Below are 15,785 nucleotides of genomic sequence, written 5' to 3'. Positions count from 1 at the left end.
GCCGATTATGGCGCGATGGTTAGCGGAATCTGGCGGATTTAGGGTGAGCTGAGTACTTTTGACTTTCGGCCATGGGCGCGGGCCTCTGACTAACATTGTGGTATCCTGTTCTTGGAGTTACTTGCCCTTTACGGACCATCGGTTGTTGCATGGTATCGATTGCGCCTGGAAGGATATTGCCATAGGTCCAAATACGTCGGCGCAATCGGTCGTGCACGACACGAATGTGACGGCAGCATGGCAGGAGCTTGTATGGGGTGTGACGGCGACAGCAAAAACGCCAGGGTTTCAGTTGGGTTATGCGGGCAATTCAGGAAAGTTTTGAGGTGAACTGAACCAGGTCCCTCACCCCTAAAAAGAAAAGCATGGAATCCAGACCAGCAGCGTAGCCTCAACACTCTCCTGCCTTTTTTCGATGTGGTTGTTGCAGAAATCAAGTAGCTTGTCGTTTTCTAATTTTAAAGATCGCGGTTGACCTCGAGGCATATCAGACAGGCGGGGGTGGGGGGGCCTGTTCTTGACTGCTGAACGTTGCCGCGTGTCTTCCGCCAGCCGTCGCTGCGTTGTGCGGTGCCACCCAGCCGTCAGATCTCGGACGGCGACCAGTCCCGGACAGCGGAGCGAGTGACTCCTCTCCCTCTCCCGCTCCCGGCTGAGGGCTCGGCGTGCCGCGGCCGTCCACTCGCCGTCCCGCCCCTTCCTGGTCCGTTGCCACCAGCACCGCCGCTGGGCGTCAGGGCCTGCCCCGTGCTCTTCTGCTCTGCAGTCTCCCCAGCGCTGCACCTGGCGCCCGTCGCGGCTGGGCGGCGGCCCGGCCCGCTCCCCTCGGCCGCGCTCCGGTCAGCTGGGCGGCCGGTCTCCATCCGGGGCGCCCCTCCCCCTCGGCCGGCGTTTGCACGGCTGGGGTGGCGGGTCCCGGGCCTTTCCACCCGTCGTGCCGCTGCCCAGAGCGTTCTACCGTGGAAATGTGGACATGGTGCGGATTCAGTGCCTGCGACCGGGCACGACTGGACGCGACCTGACCTGACCTGGTCTGGCCTGATCTGGCCTGACTTGGTGTGACCTGGTCCGTTTGGGTGGTGCGGGTGGCCGCCCTGGTGGCGGAGCCGTGTGGCGCGCTCCCCAGCCGAGAGGGCCGCTGACGGTTTCCGTGTCGGTCCGACTGACCCGGCGGCTCTGGTGACACGGGTGAGCTCCGTGGCCGGCTGACCCCCCCCCCCCCCCGCTCCGCTCCCTGGGTCAGTGCGTCGGTCCGCCAGAGTCGGGCAGAGGTCTGTCGGCCGCGGCGCGGCCACCGCCTCGGTCCCAGCCGTCGGTACACTCCTCGCTCAGGCTTGTCGGTGTCGTCTCCATAGCACGTGCCCGATCTGTACGGTGGGGTATCAGCGGACCTTCTCGCGCCTGGTGAGGTTGGTCTGGAGGCTCGTCCCTTCTGGTTGGGACGGTCTGGAGGCTCGTCCCGTATGATTGGGATGGTCTGGAGGTTCGTCCCGTCTGGATGGGATGGTCTGGGGGTTCGTCCCGTCTGATAGGGATGGTCTGGAGGCTCGTTCCTTATGGTTGGGATGGTCTGGAGGCTCGTTCCGCTTGGTTGAGATGGTCCGTGAAAGCTTCTGTCACATCTGGTCTATAAGTTTATATTTTCCTTTTCTCCTGGTTGGGATGGCTTGGCGTTTTTTTCACACTCATACACAATTGTACGGCTACATGAGAAAAACCAGGCATTAAATTGACGGGCGCTTTATACCACAGTATTACGAGCGTGCCGGGTTCTGGTCTCAGGGTTTAGCGTCGATGCTCTAAAGCATGCGTAAAACATGTTGTTCCTCCGTCTGACAACGTTGTGCTATCTTCTCACAACATGCCTTCTCCGTTATTGGTTTATTTGATTCCGCCGCACTGGCACGTGTGGGAAATATCGTTCCTCCCTTGGGCCGGGATTCAATAAATTTCCAGCTGCTTTTTTGAACCTTGCTTTTCGGACCCAACCAGAGCTCTGTATACGTGATCAAACCGAGCACCAAGGACCCAGCGGTTGTCGGTGCTTTCTTTAAAATAGTCATGTGAGATTAATTGAATTATCCAGCCCCGGGCGGGAATGTGCGGTATCGCCCGGCAGTGATATCGCACCAACCAAGCCAGGCCCAATGCCTGGTCAAGTACCGCGGGCCTGGGGCTGGGTGTATCCCATAATTCGATTATAAAAACATTAAAACAGCTCGAATGTAACGAGTTCCAATTTCTGTTCTTATATCGGACAAAGGAGAGAAGAACATTAAAACAGTTAGAATGTGTCGAGTTCCCATTTCTTCTCTTATTATATCAGAAAAAAGAAGAGAAAGGCCCTTCGTGGGCCCGGAAATTTCTAAACCTTGATGTCTGTTCGCCTCGTTATCCCTTTCCCAGAACCATTTGAAAGTCGGTTACTACCAGCCGTAGAACTGGTCCCAGTGGAGGGCCGGCGTGCCAGAGTCCTGCCTGGAGGCCGGCCCTTCTCCGCTTTCTGTCCCGTCCTGGCGTCAGCTCCCGCTCTGTCCCGTCCTGGCGTCAGCTCCCGCTCTGTCTCGTCCTGGCGTCAGCTCCGGCTCTGTCCCGTCGAGGCGTCAGCTCCGGCTCTGTCCCGTCCCGGCGTTAGCTCTGGCTGTGTTCCATCCCGCTCACAGCCAGCTTGTCCCCTCTGTGGCAGCAACGAGCCGGCTGGGGTAGTGTGGCCGGCCGCCGAGCCGGCTGGGGTTGTGTGGCCGGCCGTCGAGCCGGCTGGGGCAACGTGGCCGGCCGCCGAGCCGGCTGGGTTAGCGCGGCCCGACCCGCACCCCCAGCCTCCCCGGAGAACAGTTCTCGAGTCGAGGCGCGACCGTGTTTGTTCTGCGGTCAGGTGGGAACGGGCCCGGCGTCTTTTGTTGTGCAACTGTTGTGTTTTGGGGAGAGCCGCGGTCGGCGTAGAAGTTCTGAGAAGCGTTCAGTGCTGGTATCGCCGGTGTCGCCTTCAGGGTTAGATTGCTAAGGTAGGTGGTGGTCCCATCAAAGCGCTTGCGATTGGAAAAGTTATTTAATGGGCCGGCGGCTGACGTTTAGAATTATGCTGGTGGAATTTATTCTGTCCCATCCCGATATTCAAACTCAAAAAGTTATAAGCACAAAAAGTGCTCAGACCGAAGATATCCATTGACGTCATTCTTATAGCCACGCAGTGGCTGCTCGTGCTGCGTGACGCTGGCGTGAGGGGCGTGGGGCTGCGTGACGCTGGCGTGAAGGACGCTTAAAGCGAGACTGCCCGAAGCACGAGGCTGTCGGGAAACAGTTTTGTTAGTGTGGGTGAGTCAACTTACCGGGCATTTCGCTCCAGTATGGATAAGGTTTACAAGTGTCATGCATGAATGTCCGCTGGATACGTATTTTTACCACATATTCTTGATGTGCCAACTCAAGGGGTCATGAGCGCAGAAAGTGCCCAGACCGAAAATATCCATTAACGTCATTGTTATAGCCACCGCCCCATCAGGCATCACGTTTATGGCCGGCGCATTTTACCTCCGAGGATAGCCGCGGAGTGACGCCACTCCCAGCCTACAGGTCCAGGGGCTTAGCAAAGATGGCTCTGATTTGGAGAATCGAGACAGTTCGGAACTGGGAGTGCAGCATGCTGCATGCATCATTATGGCAAAGTGGGTCACCTGCCGTGTATGTGGTATGGTGTTTCAATTTCAGTTAGTTATCGTCTTCAGTTTGCCAATTTTTCAACCGGCGTGAGCCCCAGGATTTGTTAGTCACGGCGACTCAGTGAAAATCCCGACCAAGCCATCTATGACGATAGACTGGTATGAACGATTGTTGTGATAACCATTTCTGACAAGGAAAATTATGCGCCAGGAGTAATGCAATAATGAACGGAATGGCCGTGTGAATAGTGTATACCATGACTTTGTAGCAGTCCATATGCAGCCCATATACATGTAATGGTGGCCGTGTGCCCACATCGTGTCATTTCTGTGGCCCAATCTCTCTCAGCTGGGCCCAGCGTCACGCATTGGAGACGGGTTTGTGACAGGGCGACGTGGGCCGCTGGCCGGTCCGTTGCTGGCGCGCGTCTGCGTCGGATGGCTTAGAGACCCGACAGCGAGCTGTGACTGGTACGTTCAGCTACACCGGGCGGGTAATGTTACTTCCTCGCCCGCAAACTTCCTCCCAAACGTCTTCGTGAGTTTGACAAACGTTTTAAAAACGTTTTAACCATGACAGGGTCGAATAGTCTGTATAGGCTGTTAAATGAGTCACATGTTGGCCATGAGATACACTGTAGTGGGCTGTTTTTTTCCTGTAAGTGGGTCTGGCTTGTTAAACCAAAGATATGTAACCATTTTTTTCAACTCCCTTTATGCACACTGGAGGAGGAATGAGGGAGACCATAGAAATGTGCGCTAGTCTTTACATATTTCAACGATAGCAAAATCTTAATCACCGTTTTTCTTTCCGATGACGTGATGCCTCGGTTTTCCGTCGTGCAAAGCGATTCTTGCGCCGTGGTGGCTTTCTCTCTAAGTTTGCTTCCATGATGGAATGGGCACCGGTACGGCTCTGCTGAGTGAACAATCAGAACCATCTCAAACAAGGTGAGGTCAGTAGTATTTTGGCTTTACGGCCTCCTACGTTCGTGCCAGTTGAAATATCAGACAGTGTATTTAGCTTTGCTTCTTGATTGTCAAGTAGTTAGCGAGCTTGATTAAACATGCAACCAGAAACCGGATTACCTTCGTATTCCTAGATCCAGGTGAACAGATTTCGCCGAAAACACTGTTCATTGCTCTGAAATGTTGCCATGAAACGGTCTCAAAAGCTGGCTCAAAGCCGGCTTCCATAATCAGACCCAACTTCCGCAGCTTCACTTCTGTAAAATCCTCCTCCTCATTTTCATCCTTCCTTAGTATATGCTGATTGAGATGACCTGGTTATCTTATTGGCAGCTTCTTTAATCTATTGACGACATCTGTCAAACTGATTTTATGATCGGCATTGGGAAGAGATCGGGCGCCATCCTTTCAGTGAGCGCTTCCATTGGGCCGCTTTGGGTATCGGTTATTACTGCAAGGCTGAGTCGTCGAGATCAGCGCACGGTGGTTCTGACCCATGGTCTGCAATATTTTCACTGGTGGGAGGCTTTATCATTTCCGTGCAAGCTGTATGGGGGAATAAAGCTCCGGTAATACTTCATTGTTTCAGAGAATGTCTGACTGATCAAGCTGCTTGCATGCTAGCAGTTATGCAGCGCAATGGCTACTAATTTATATGTACGGCACAGCTCGTATGAAATTGCTGTTCCTGTGGCCGAAAGCTCCATGAACTTGCAAGTAGTGTTTGCAGAGATGCTAGCTTCTAGGAAGCGTGATGACCAGCCGGGCCGGGCCGCTCAAGTTCAGAATTCCGCTCGCAGCTGGAGCGAGGTTCGCTGGACCTGCGCTTCCGCTCGGGAACAGAACAGTTGCTTCAGCATTTTTTGTTCTTTTCGTTTTTCACTGAAAAGTGTCAAAATTGTTGTTGTATTTCCGGTATTACTGGTCCATCTCTGGTTGGACGGCATTTTTTGCCCATTGAGGATGTTGATCTCTATTTTGAGCTATTTCCGCTAGCGAACGGAGGTCGCCGCGTCCCCGTCACGCATGTTTTGTTCGTGGAGGACTCTAGCGATCATGCAATCCAATAAGTGCAATTTTCACTAAAACGGAGGGGGCGGGGGAGGGAACGGCAGCAGCCCGTCACACGGAAAAGCGAACGCAGCACGCTCGTGTTTTAGACATAATACTTTCAGGTAACCTTGAGTGACCTCGTGTGTGCCACGCCAATCCGCTAATGGTTATGTGAACGTGCTTCACGCCGTCAGTCAACGGCCTCCTGGTTGGCGTAATTCACGCCATCCGTGTACCGGCCGCCATGAACGCCGCCTGCCGTGCCTGACGCTAATCCAGCGCGTGCTGCGCGGCGACACTGCGTAACGTGCCGCCGTCGCGCTCCCACCCAAACGCTCCCCATCAAATTAATCAGCAAAAACGCTCATCGGCCAAATTAATCAGGTAAAAACGTTCAGCGGACAAACTAATCAGCCAGAAAAGGCGGCGGGTTCGTCTGGCGCGTGCCGTCGTGCCGCCGCGCCGGGTGTGATCAGATCGGAGGGCGGCGGCGCGGCTGATGTCGGCACCAGGCCGGCCGTCTCGGCCGTCGGGCCGCCGCCGGCCGCGCCCTCGGGCGGCCGCGACCCGGCAGCGGCGGCCGAGCGCCCCGCGGGTCGGCCGGAGACGTGAGCGGCGAGCCCGCCGAGCCCGCCGGGCCGCCGCTGACGGGCCGGCGCCGGCTGACGGAGACGGCGCTCTGATTGGGGGCACGGCGGCCGGCCCGGTGCCGTCAGACGGAGCGCGCCGGCTCGGGCGCGGGGCCGAGCGCCGCCGCCGGCGCCGGGCGGCGGCGGGCGGCGGGCTCGGCAGACCCGTCTTCGTTGAGCGCGCCGCTCGGCCCGCTGAATGTCGCCCGTTACGGCACGCCCGGTGAGACGGCCTGCTCGTGTCGCCGCCCGGCGACCCAATACCGGCCGCGCGCCGCCGCCGATCGCCGGCGCACTGTACCGGCGGCGGTCCGGCCGGCGCGCCCCGGTCAGAGCCGGGCAAACGGCGCGGCAGCGGCCGAGTGGGCCGGTGTGTTTGGTCGGGTCTCATTCGGTCGAGCCGACGGTAATGGGCTCCGGTGGGATTGAGTGCGCGCTCCGGCATTGTGTTGACGGTGCCGAGCTCGGTGGTGTGCGGCTGCCCGGGGCCGCAGGAGAGATCAGGGTCGCGCCCGGCTAATTCGGCGCTGTGTCTGCCGCCCGGGCTCATGTGGCGGCGCCCCGACCAAAGCGGTGCCGTCATTGGGCGGCACGAAGTGCTCCGTTACGTCGTTAGGCGGATGTGACTGTTGCTTGGAAGTGCCTGCTTGGGACAAGTGGCCGGCTTTCATTAGACGGCTCTTTGCATTGAATTACCCTTTTCAAGACATTTTTAACCACGTAACGTGGCATATGTGCATCGCATCTGAGTTTTCCTGAAGTCCGATGGATATCGTTAACAGCGCCGAAAAGAAGTACTTCGCACTGACTCAGTACAGTGTGTTGGTGTTTTAAATAGAAGCAAAAACGATGCGGATGGCACCGGTGCACGCCAGTTATGTTTTAGGTGCAAAATAAGCACTCATGCTAAGTGGCCGACCATGTGTATCCCATAAAAGGCACTTAATTGTGCCTATTCATGACGCATGCAACCCCATCCGAAGTGAGTCGTACAAAAACGTAGCCTGGCTAAGTGGTCGGGCGCCGGTCCGACGGTAACACGCACGGACTGTTGGATGGACCGGCGGGATCCCGGGAGCGCGGGGTACGGCGCTCGCCACGGCCGCGTCTCCTCCGATCCCCGTCACCGCCCGCGGCGATGCTCACGCCCCCTCCCCCGGTGCCTGGTGTCGGGTCAGGGCGTGACACGTAGGCCTGATCCGTCGCCATTGGTGGCACCCCTCCCACCGGCCGGGTATAAGTGTGACGTCAGCGATAATGTGGGGCCGGTTGACTGAGTTCAGCCGGTGACGCGCGCTTGCGCCATCTGAGGCAACCCGCCAGGCCGGCTGTGGCGGCCTTGATTTCCAGTCAGTAAAAAATACGACCAGACAGTTACACCTACGCCCGTTCGTCTGCAATACAGTCATTTTTTGATTCAGCTAGTGATGACGTGCAGTGGTTTTAATTAGTTGTATGAACCCACTGGCAAGGCTGTCCTGGAAATGGACACATTGTGGAATGCGTTCTGACAAAGAGAACCCTGCATTGTGAGCGGTGTTTCACCGCCGACACGTGCCCCGGCTGTCACCTGTGAAGGCGCGGGCGCCCCCGACCAGACCTGACCCGCTCAGAGCTGATGCCCCCGGCCGCGAGGGCGGGCCGCGTCGCCGGGCCGCCGGCCTAGCTCGCCTCTGACGCCAGCGTGACGCACGACACCGGCGCTCCGCCGATGAGCAGCCTGTCCACCGGCCTGGTTTTGGTGGTGTGTTTTGGTGCAGCGCGGGGCTGCGTCCAGCCAGGCTGAGACACCTCCAACCGGCAGGATGCATCGACAAGCTTATTTACTGCGTCATTCTACATTGCGAGTAGCGATGTCGCGATTGTTTTCTTCACATTGATTGATGATGCAGCGGTGTCTGCGATGTGACCGTGTTAAGCTGCCAAGGAGCGACATGCCGTAAACATTGTTTGTCCCGAACGTCGTTTTGGTATGTGATTTGCTTAAGGTGTGTTGAGCCAAAAACACGCTTGCACCATCCGCATACCAGCGGCTATGAAGCTTATTCGTAGAACTGTTTGGTTCCAACTGAACTTAATGATCCGTTCCCGCTGAACCATCTTCCAGGTTGAATATTTTTTTTCGGCTGAAGGTGTAATTTTCCGGTCCGGATCTTCTGGGAAGCCGGCAAAACTTTTCCGTTGTTTTCGCCAAGCGTTTCGCACACGCTGCAATCGATGCGGCATTAGCGGTTGGCGATTTTGGAATGGCATTACCGGCTTACCGTGCGGGCTGGCTGACTTGACTTGGCTTTGTTCGGAGCGTGGCGTGAGTTTTCCTGTCCGATTTGACGGGTGCAGGCCGGACGATGGCCGGACGCATCGCGGCCGCCTGGAGGGACGGCCCACCCGGACGCCTGAGACGAGTGTGCGCTACGCAGGCTGTGCGAGCAGGCGCGCGTTAGTGGTTTGGTTGGGGCACTGCCTGGTGCACAGGGCGACAGGAGTCTCGCTGGTCATTCACAAAGCTTTTAAGAAGGCCGCACGGTCCGCGTTTCGTCGCACACGTGAAGGCTTGCGATTTGGTGCGCCGGTGCCAACCGGGGCCGGCGTTATCGATCGCTGCCACTGCAGGCCGCTGGTGCCAATTGCACCCGCGTGATGGATGCTGCGGTCAGCGCTGCTGGTCCGCCGGCCGGCGCAGCCATCGGCCGCCCTTGGCCGGGGTGTCCGTTAAGCCGCCGTAGGCGGGGTGCATCGCCCCCTAGCCTTGACGGGCGCCGGGGCCCGGGAAGCTGTGGCGAGACTTCCCACCAGCGGATATGCACACGCTGCCGGGTTCAGGGGCTGCACGTGGCTGTCGGCAAATCGGCCGGCCCCGGCGGATTAACGCCAGGACAGGACGGACGCGCGCCTATCCGGTCGGCCGGCCGGCCGTGTGCGGGATACATCAGGCGTCACTTGCATGCACTCGGGCATGAAGTCGTAGCGACGCCGCTTCGCGACAGGGGTTTCCGTGGCGGACATTCTGTCTGCCGCCCCGGGAAGACCGATGGCCAGCTGCGGCGCGCTTCAGTGTGCCGGTGCCGGTCGGCATGTTTGTTGGCTTATGGGATCGCGGGGATCATCATGGCGCGGGGATCGCGGTTAGGTGTGTTGTGTAATAGCACGTTTCGGGGCCGGCCCCAAGCCGGAAGCGTCGATGTGGTCCTCACAGCACCCTGTTTGGCGTGGACGCCAGACGGACGTTGTGACGTGGTGCTGCGACAGCATGAAGTGACACCTGTTGCGCGTCGGCCGGCCGCGCTGCCGTCTGTGCCGTTCGCCCCCGGGTGACCGGCCTGCCGTGGTCGCGCCGGTCGCCACACCCTTCTGCGCCAGCGGGACGCACGCTCTCGCTCTCCGCCGCTACCGCCGCCGCCGCCGCCGACGACGACGACGACAACGACGCGGGCTGGATTCCGCCCGGGGCGTCTCACGACCGCCGACGCCGCGCACTGGCGCTCTCATTTGCATATTCCGCCAGTATAAACTTTATTCCGTCGTTAATTCGGCGGCGCGGGCCCGGCGCGGTCGTGTTGTGCTGCGGCCGCGGCATTAGCGGCCGCCGGCCGCCGGCCACCGGGTAATGCGGCCGGCGTAGTCCTGCCGGACGGCCGGAGCGGCCGCCGCAGGCTCCGGGGCGAGGCCGGCCTCTGGTGGCGTCAAGTCCGCTCCGGAGGGGCCCTCGCGCGGCGCCTGTCGCTTGTCGGCGGCCGCCAGCGACGGCCCTGTGCGTCGGAGCGGCGCCGGCAGCGCTCTCATCGGTCAGCGCTCGTCCGCGCGTGACGGCGCGGTCGTGGCGTGTCGCGGCTCGGACGTGGCCGAGTCTGTCCCGCCGCGGCGACAAATGCGCTCCGACCTGGCGCCAGCCGCACGGCCGTCGCTGACGCCGCTTGCGGCCGACGCGCGCGCGGCGAACGGCGGCTCCCGGGGCGGCGCGTCCGGAGTCGGACGACACGTGTCCGTCTGATGGCCGGGTCGGGAGCGGCCCGCCCAGCCGGCGAGGCCGCCGGAGTGCAGCGGTGAGCCGGCCTGATGACTATTTGAGGAGCGGATTGGAGGACTTTCCGGCGTCGTGAGTCCGGCGGCAGCGTGGCGGGGTGATGAGTTATGCGCCTGACCCACCGCGGTAGCTTAATGTCACACCGAGCGGCTGTGGCTGCATGAGCTCACGACATTGTGTCGCGCACGTCGCGTAGCTACAGTGTAGGGTCCATTGAGCGCCGTGTTATATCCATTGAGCAATCGATCTACAAACCACTCTTGCCGTCCCTAGCGAGGCCTGTGCGGAGCGGCAGTGGGTTGAGACCGGGGTTTAAATGGTCTAAGGCGAGGGTGTGGGAAGCTCGACTCGAGTTGGTGAGGGGACGATCGCGATGTTACGTCGACGTAGGCGTGGGAACTGGGAATCTCCACTTCGACCGGCGAGCGGCCCGGAAATGACCAGGCGCGAGGGGATCGCTGCGGCTTCCTTCGCTGGATGAGGGACCCCTGCTGCACGCGTTGATTGGTCGTTGGCGCCGGCCCGTCGGGCCGCCGGACTCGGCCCGGTCCGCAGCCTGCGGCGCCACCGCGGGCCGGCGCACGACCTTCCGCCGGCCGGCCACTGCAGTGGCTGCAGACCGGTCCGGCCGGCCGGGTGGGCGCGCCCACGTGACGCCAGGTCGCCGACCCGGCCGGCGCCGCCGCTCGGCCGGGCCGTCCCCCGGCCGTCCTCGCTCCGCTGCCGGCGCCCGGCTCACGGGACCGCGTGGGCTCGGCAGACCTGGACGGCCGTGCCGGGAACTGGTCGCCGAGAGAGCAGGAGGGCGGGGTGTCGCGCGGTGCGCCAGTCTCACGGCTGGAGAGATCGCACCTGTCTGTGAAGCGTGGGTGCGAGCACTGGGTTATGCGGCCATCGGGAGTTGATGACGTACGAGTGCCCCCGCCCTCCGTTCCTTTACGGTCGAATTCGATGCTGCCCGTTTTGGAGGGGACGACTCCTGGTTCCCCCAGGCTGCTTGTGAGGCGTGCATGTGATTGTCGTGCCAGGGCTGCTGTTACGCTGTAATATTTCCGGAAAGTTTCCTTTACTGCTAACTTCTTGATGCACTCAGGCCCGGTGAGAATGTTTCATGAACTTCATCATCCTGATGTTCTTGAACTTTGGGAATCTGGTTTTTAAAGTTCGAGGGAAATGAGTGAAGTGATTTAAATTACAGATCGAGTTAATTTTGATTTATTCTTTCGTTGCTGATGACCAGGGGCACCCTGGGTTCCATTATCATCGTTCTTCGCCGATCGCACCAACAACCAGCGTGGTTCCCCTTAATCACTGCTTTCTGCTTGCGTGAAAATGGCTAAGCGCCGTGTTCAGTCCTTTTCATGCATTTCCTCATCTACACAGAGGTTCAGTCTTCACAGGTTAATCATTTTCCGAGAAGTTTTGAGTGATCTCTGTGATATCGCCCTGTGGTGAGGTGATTCTTGTGAGTCATTGTGAGTCTCGAATGATGCAGCCAGTTCGAGCGCACCGTTCTCGTCTGTCTTCCTCTCGCCGAGCTTACCGTTCTCGTCTGTCTCCCTCTCCCCGAGCTTACCGTTCTCGTCTGTCTCCCTCTCCCCGAGCTTACCGTTCTCGTCTGGCTCCCTCTCCCCGAGCGTACTGTTCTCGTCCGTCTCCCTCTCCCCGAGCATACCGTTCTCGTCTGTCGCCCTGTGGCCGCACCTGCCGCCCGTCGCGCTCCATTCCTCGGGACGATGCTGTCGGGCTGACGCCGTCGGCGCTCTGTTGCAGGCATCACGCGGCTGCCGATCATCGAGGGCGAGATCAGCCACATCGAGATCCCGCGCACGGCCACCAGTCTCGGCATGACGATCGTGGGCGGCGCCGACACACCGCTGGTGAGGCGTCCGCCTGTCTGTCTGTCTGTGTCTGTCTGTCTGTCTGTCTGTGTCTTTCTGTCTGTGTTTGTCTGTCCGTCTGTCTGTCTGTCTGTCTGTCTGTCTGTCTGTCTGTCTGTCTGTCTGTCTGTCTGTCTGTCTGTCTGTCTGTCTGTCTGTCTCTGTCTGTCTGTCTGTCTGTCTGTCTGTCTGTCTGTCTGTCTGTCTGTCTGTCTGTCTGTCTGTCTGTCTGTCTGTCTGTCTGTCTGTCTGTCTGTCTGTCGGTCGGTCCGCCGGTCTGTCTGTCTGTCTGTTGATGTGTCGATCTGTGTATCTGTCTGTCTGTCCGCGTATCAGTCCGTTTGTCAGTCCGCTTGTCAAACCGTTTGTTAATCCGTTTGTTAACCCGTTTGTCAGTCTGCCTGCCTGGTGGGCCGCCTTGGCCGTCCAAGGTGGCCGAGCCCACCACGGATGTGGTGTGGTCTGGTTTTCCAGTGACGCCCGTCTTTTTTGGACAGGCGCTAGCCTTGCTGCGACACCCCTCATGGTAGCGCAGACCAGCCAAAAATGTCCGCTTGCAGCCGGACCCGTGTAAAAACTGCTCGTCACGTTGACATGTCTGTTGTGCCCACAACTGTGCCATGTATGTCTGAGAAAACTTATGCGGCATCCGGCGCGGCAGGCACCAACTTCGACGACCGTCGCTGTTTCGTGCGGCGTGAAACAATCCAACGCGCTTTGGCTGTATTTTCCGACCCGAGTGACGGCATCTGTCCATTCACTGTAAAAGCAGCTGGACGGAACCTCAGCGGAATGTGCCCAGCTTCGGAGGCTTATTGCCTGCCTGCCCTGGCCCTGCCCTGCCCTGCCCTGCCTGTCCTGTCCTGTCTGTGCCCTGCCCTGTCCTGTCCTGTCCTGTCCTGCCTGTCCTGCCCTGCCTGCCCTGCCCTGCCCTGCCCTGCTCTGCCCTTGCCTGCCCATGCCCGGTCCTGTCCTGCCCTGCCGTGCCCTGGCGTGAAACAATCCAACGCGCTTTGGCTGGTGTATTTCCGACCCGAGTGACGGCATTTGTCCATTCACTGTAACAGCAGCTGGACGGAACCTCAGCGGAATGTGCCCAGCTTCGGAGGCCTATTACCCTGCCCTGCCCTGCCTTGCCCTGCCCTGCCTGTCATGCCCTGCCTGTCCTGCCCTGTCCTGTCCTGTCCTGCCCTGTCCTGTCTGCCCTGCCTGCCCTGCCCTGCCCTGCCTGCCCTGCCCTGCCCTGCCCTGCCCTGCCCTGCCCTGCCCTGCCTGCCTGCCCTGCCCTGCCTTCGCCTTCGCCTCCCGTTCGCGCCACTCGGTCTGCCTGACTGGGTTTCCGCTCGGTCTGCCTGGCTGGGTTTCAGTGTGCGTCGGCTGGAGGACGCCTTTGTCAGCGCGCGACCCTTGACGACATCTCGTCTGCCCAAACGAACCTTGGTCGACGCGGCTCGGCTCTTAACAATGCCGCGGCTGATAACTGCCGCTGCGCTCCTTTCTCTGAGGCACTCTATAATGATGAACGTTGTTAACCCGGAGCCGACGGAGGCATTTGGTTGACCGCAATCGCATACATGATCAGTTTTAAGCCCCTGCTATCTCGGGACCTAACAGCTGTATCAGAAAATATCAAACGGAGGTCGATAATCTTAACTAATCTCAGGCAAGAACCGTGAATGGACCTCCGTCACGTGGGTGATGACGTTATTCGTCGCGTAAGATACTTTAGTCCTTTTTTCATGCCGTGCATGTTTTGAATTCTGCGCGAGCGACCGTTCAAGACACACCCACCTTTAACAGCCCATGATGTGCCCTGACATGCCTCCCGAAAACCATTCTTATAGTCGCGTCTGAAGGATGAAGGGAGGTCAATTTTCGATAGCTTACGCGACATATTGTATTGTGAGTCGCCACGTCTCAGACTCACGAACGGTTTTGGGCGCAGCTGCAAAAAAAACAAAAACACGGAGGGTGTCATTTTATCCCCGCGCGTGTAGATACGAGTAAATTGCTACCGATGTACATGGTTATTGGGATCATCGGTGTACGACTTCGTACCGCTTGCATCAATTTACAGAAGTTTGTGTTTTTCAAATCGTCCTGAAATAAATGGCGACAGGTGCGCTTTGAAAGAAAATACCCTTAATAGTTTTAACGGCTGCTTTTGTGGGTCAGGTGACCAACGGGTCAGATATATTTGTTGAATTTCCCGTGCTGCTCCACCTCGGCACCTCAGATTTGTCTGCGTTGTGAATTTCTGGGGTTCGCTAGAATCCACCGACGTTTCGATAGCATATGACAACGGACTCGGCGACACAGGAAGATATTGAATACCGGAGAAATTCACGTTAATACTTGTTCAGTGCAGAGGGAAAATTTCAATGTTCGTCGGTACGGAACAGTAAACATGTCGTTGCTATGCTACGGCTCACTTCCGTTGATGACTTTTACCCATAGGTTCATGTCTGGAACGACCTCATTGGTCCTGCATTGGTCCCGTGTGCATTTCGTTGTTAGGTTTCTATTGGCTGATATAGGATTGCATATCTTCGTGTTTGTAAAAAGGGCCCGTGAAAGCTCGCATGTTTGTGTCCGTCTTAAGCGAATGAGCCTTGCACCGATCATTCCCAGACTTGTTGTTGTTGGCTTTGCATGCATAAGTGCGGGTAGATTGCAGGAATGTGAAACCCATGGGATAATGCAGCAAACAGCAGTCACCTGTCAAGAAGGCCATATTTCTTTCTCGGTGGTCACACTTGTGGTTTTGGGCGCAGCTGCATACGAAGCGCAGCATAAATGCCCCGTTTTCTCCTTTTTGTAATTTATAAAGACGAAAACACAGATTGGCACTGGATGGGCTTCATAGGAACTCCTACAACGCACACTGACCAGGTGAAGATGGTCCGGAAAGCAAGGAAGCAAAAGTGCCCTCTTACTTTGTACATCTGTGACATTACAACCAGTGAAACGCCTCGCAGGAGTTTGGGACGAAACCAGTAAGACGCCTCGCGGTAGGTTGGGACACACTACGTGATAGCGGACGTGTATGTTGCCACATTGTCCAAAACACCCGATGTGAGCAGAAAGGGTCCGTCGTTCTTGGGAACGCATAAAATAAAGCCACGATGTATCAGCTTTTTAAGGTTAAAGCTGGCCCAGACCCCGTCCTCCCCGATAAAAACAGATGATGACGGACTATACGCCGGAGCACGTGCGCCAACCCCAGTGCACAGCCACGACAAGGCCGCTTCTTGTTTTAAAGTATCAGCCTTGGTGGGGGTCAATGGATGTGGGCTGGCTTCTTATGCATACGCTCCGCTCTTTCCCTGTCGTTGATCGCGAACTTCCGGAGTTGTTATTTTGTCGTTGCCGAAAGCTGTCGTTCGTCGGCGGGGTGAGTGGGCACTTCTTGTTAAAAAAGCGGCCTGTCCACGGGCAAACATGCAACTTCTTGGCATGGCTGTCATCTTGTGTCCAAGGCGGAGTCTGGAAATGCCTCATCGTCTCCAACAGCGGACAGATCAATAGACAATGGAGCACGAACGGGTGCTACTGCTCACGCGACGTCAGC

General features: G+C 58.1%; 1 protein-coding gene across 1 annotated transcript in view; it reads left to right on the top strand.

Annotated features, from left to right (window-relative positions):
* Positions 1 to 15,785, top strand: part of LOC119092103 (ligand of Numb protein X 2) — a 78,640-nt gene that overhangs the window by 38,633 nt on the left and 24,222 nt on the right. Inside the window, exon 6 of the mRNA XM_037215077.1 lies at positions 12,108 to 12,214. Within this exon, the coding sequence (XP_037070972.1) occupies positions 12,108 to 12,214 (107 nt within the window). The remainder of the gene's footprint in view (positions 1 to 12,107; positions 12,215 to 15,785) is intronic.

Source organism: Pollicipes pollicipes, unplaced genomic scaffold (genome assembly GCF_011947565.3).
Source record: "Pollicipes pollicipes isolate AB1234 unplaced genomic scaffold, Ppol_2.1 Scaffold_3447;HRSCAF=4054_pilon_pilon_pilon, whole genome shotgun sequence".
Taxonomy (NCBI): Eukaryota; Metazoa; Arthropoda; class Thecostraca; order Pollicipedomorpha; family Pollicipedidae; genus Pollicipes; species Pollicipes pollicipes.
Note: the sequence above shows the minus strand (reverse complement) of the source record. Positions and strands in the feature narration are given on the sequence as shown.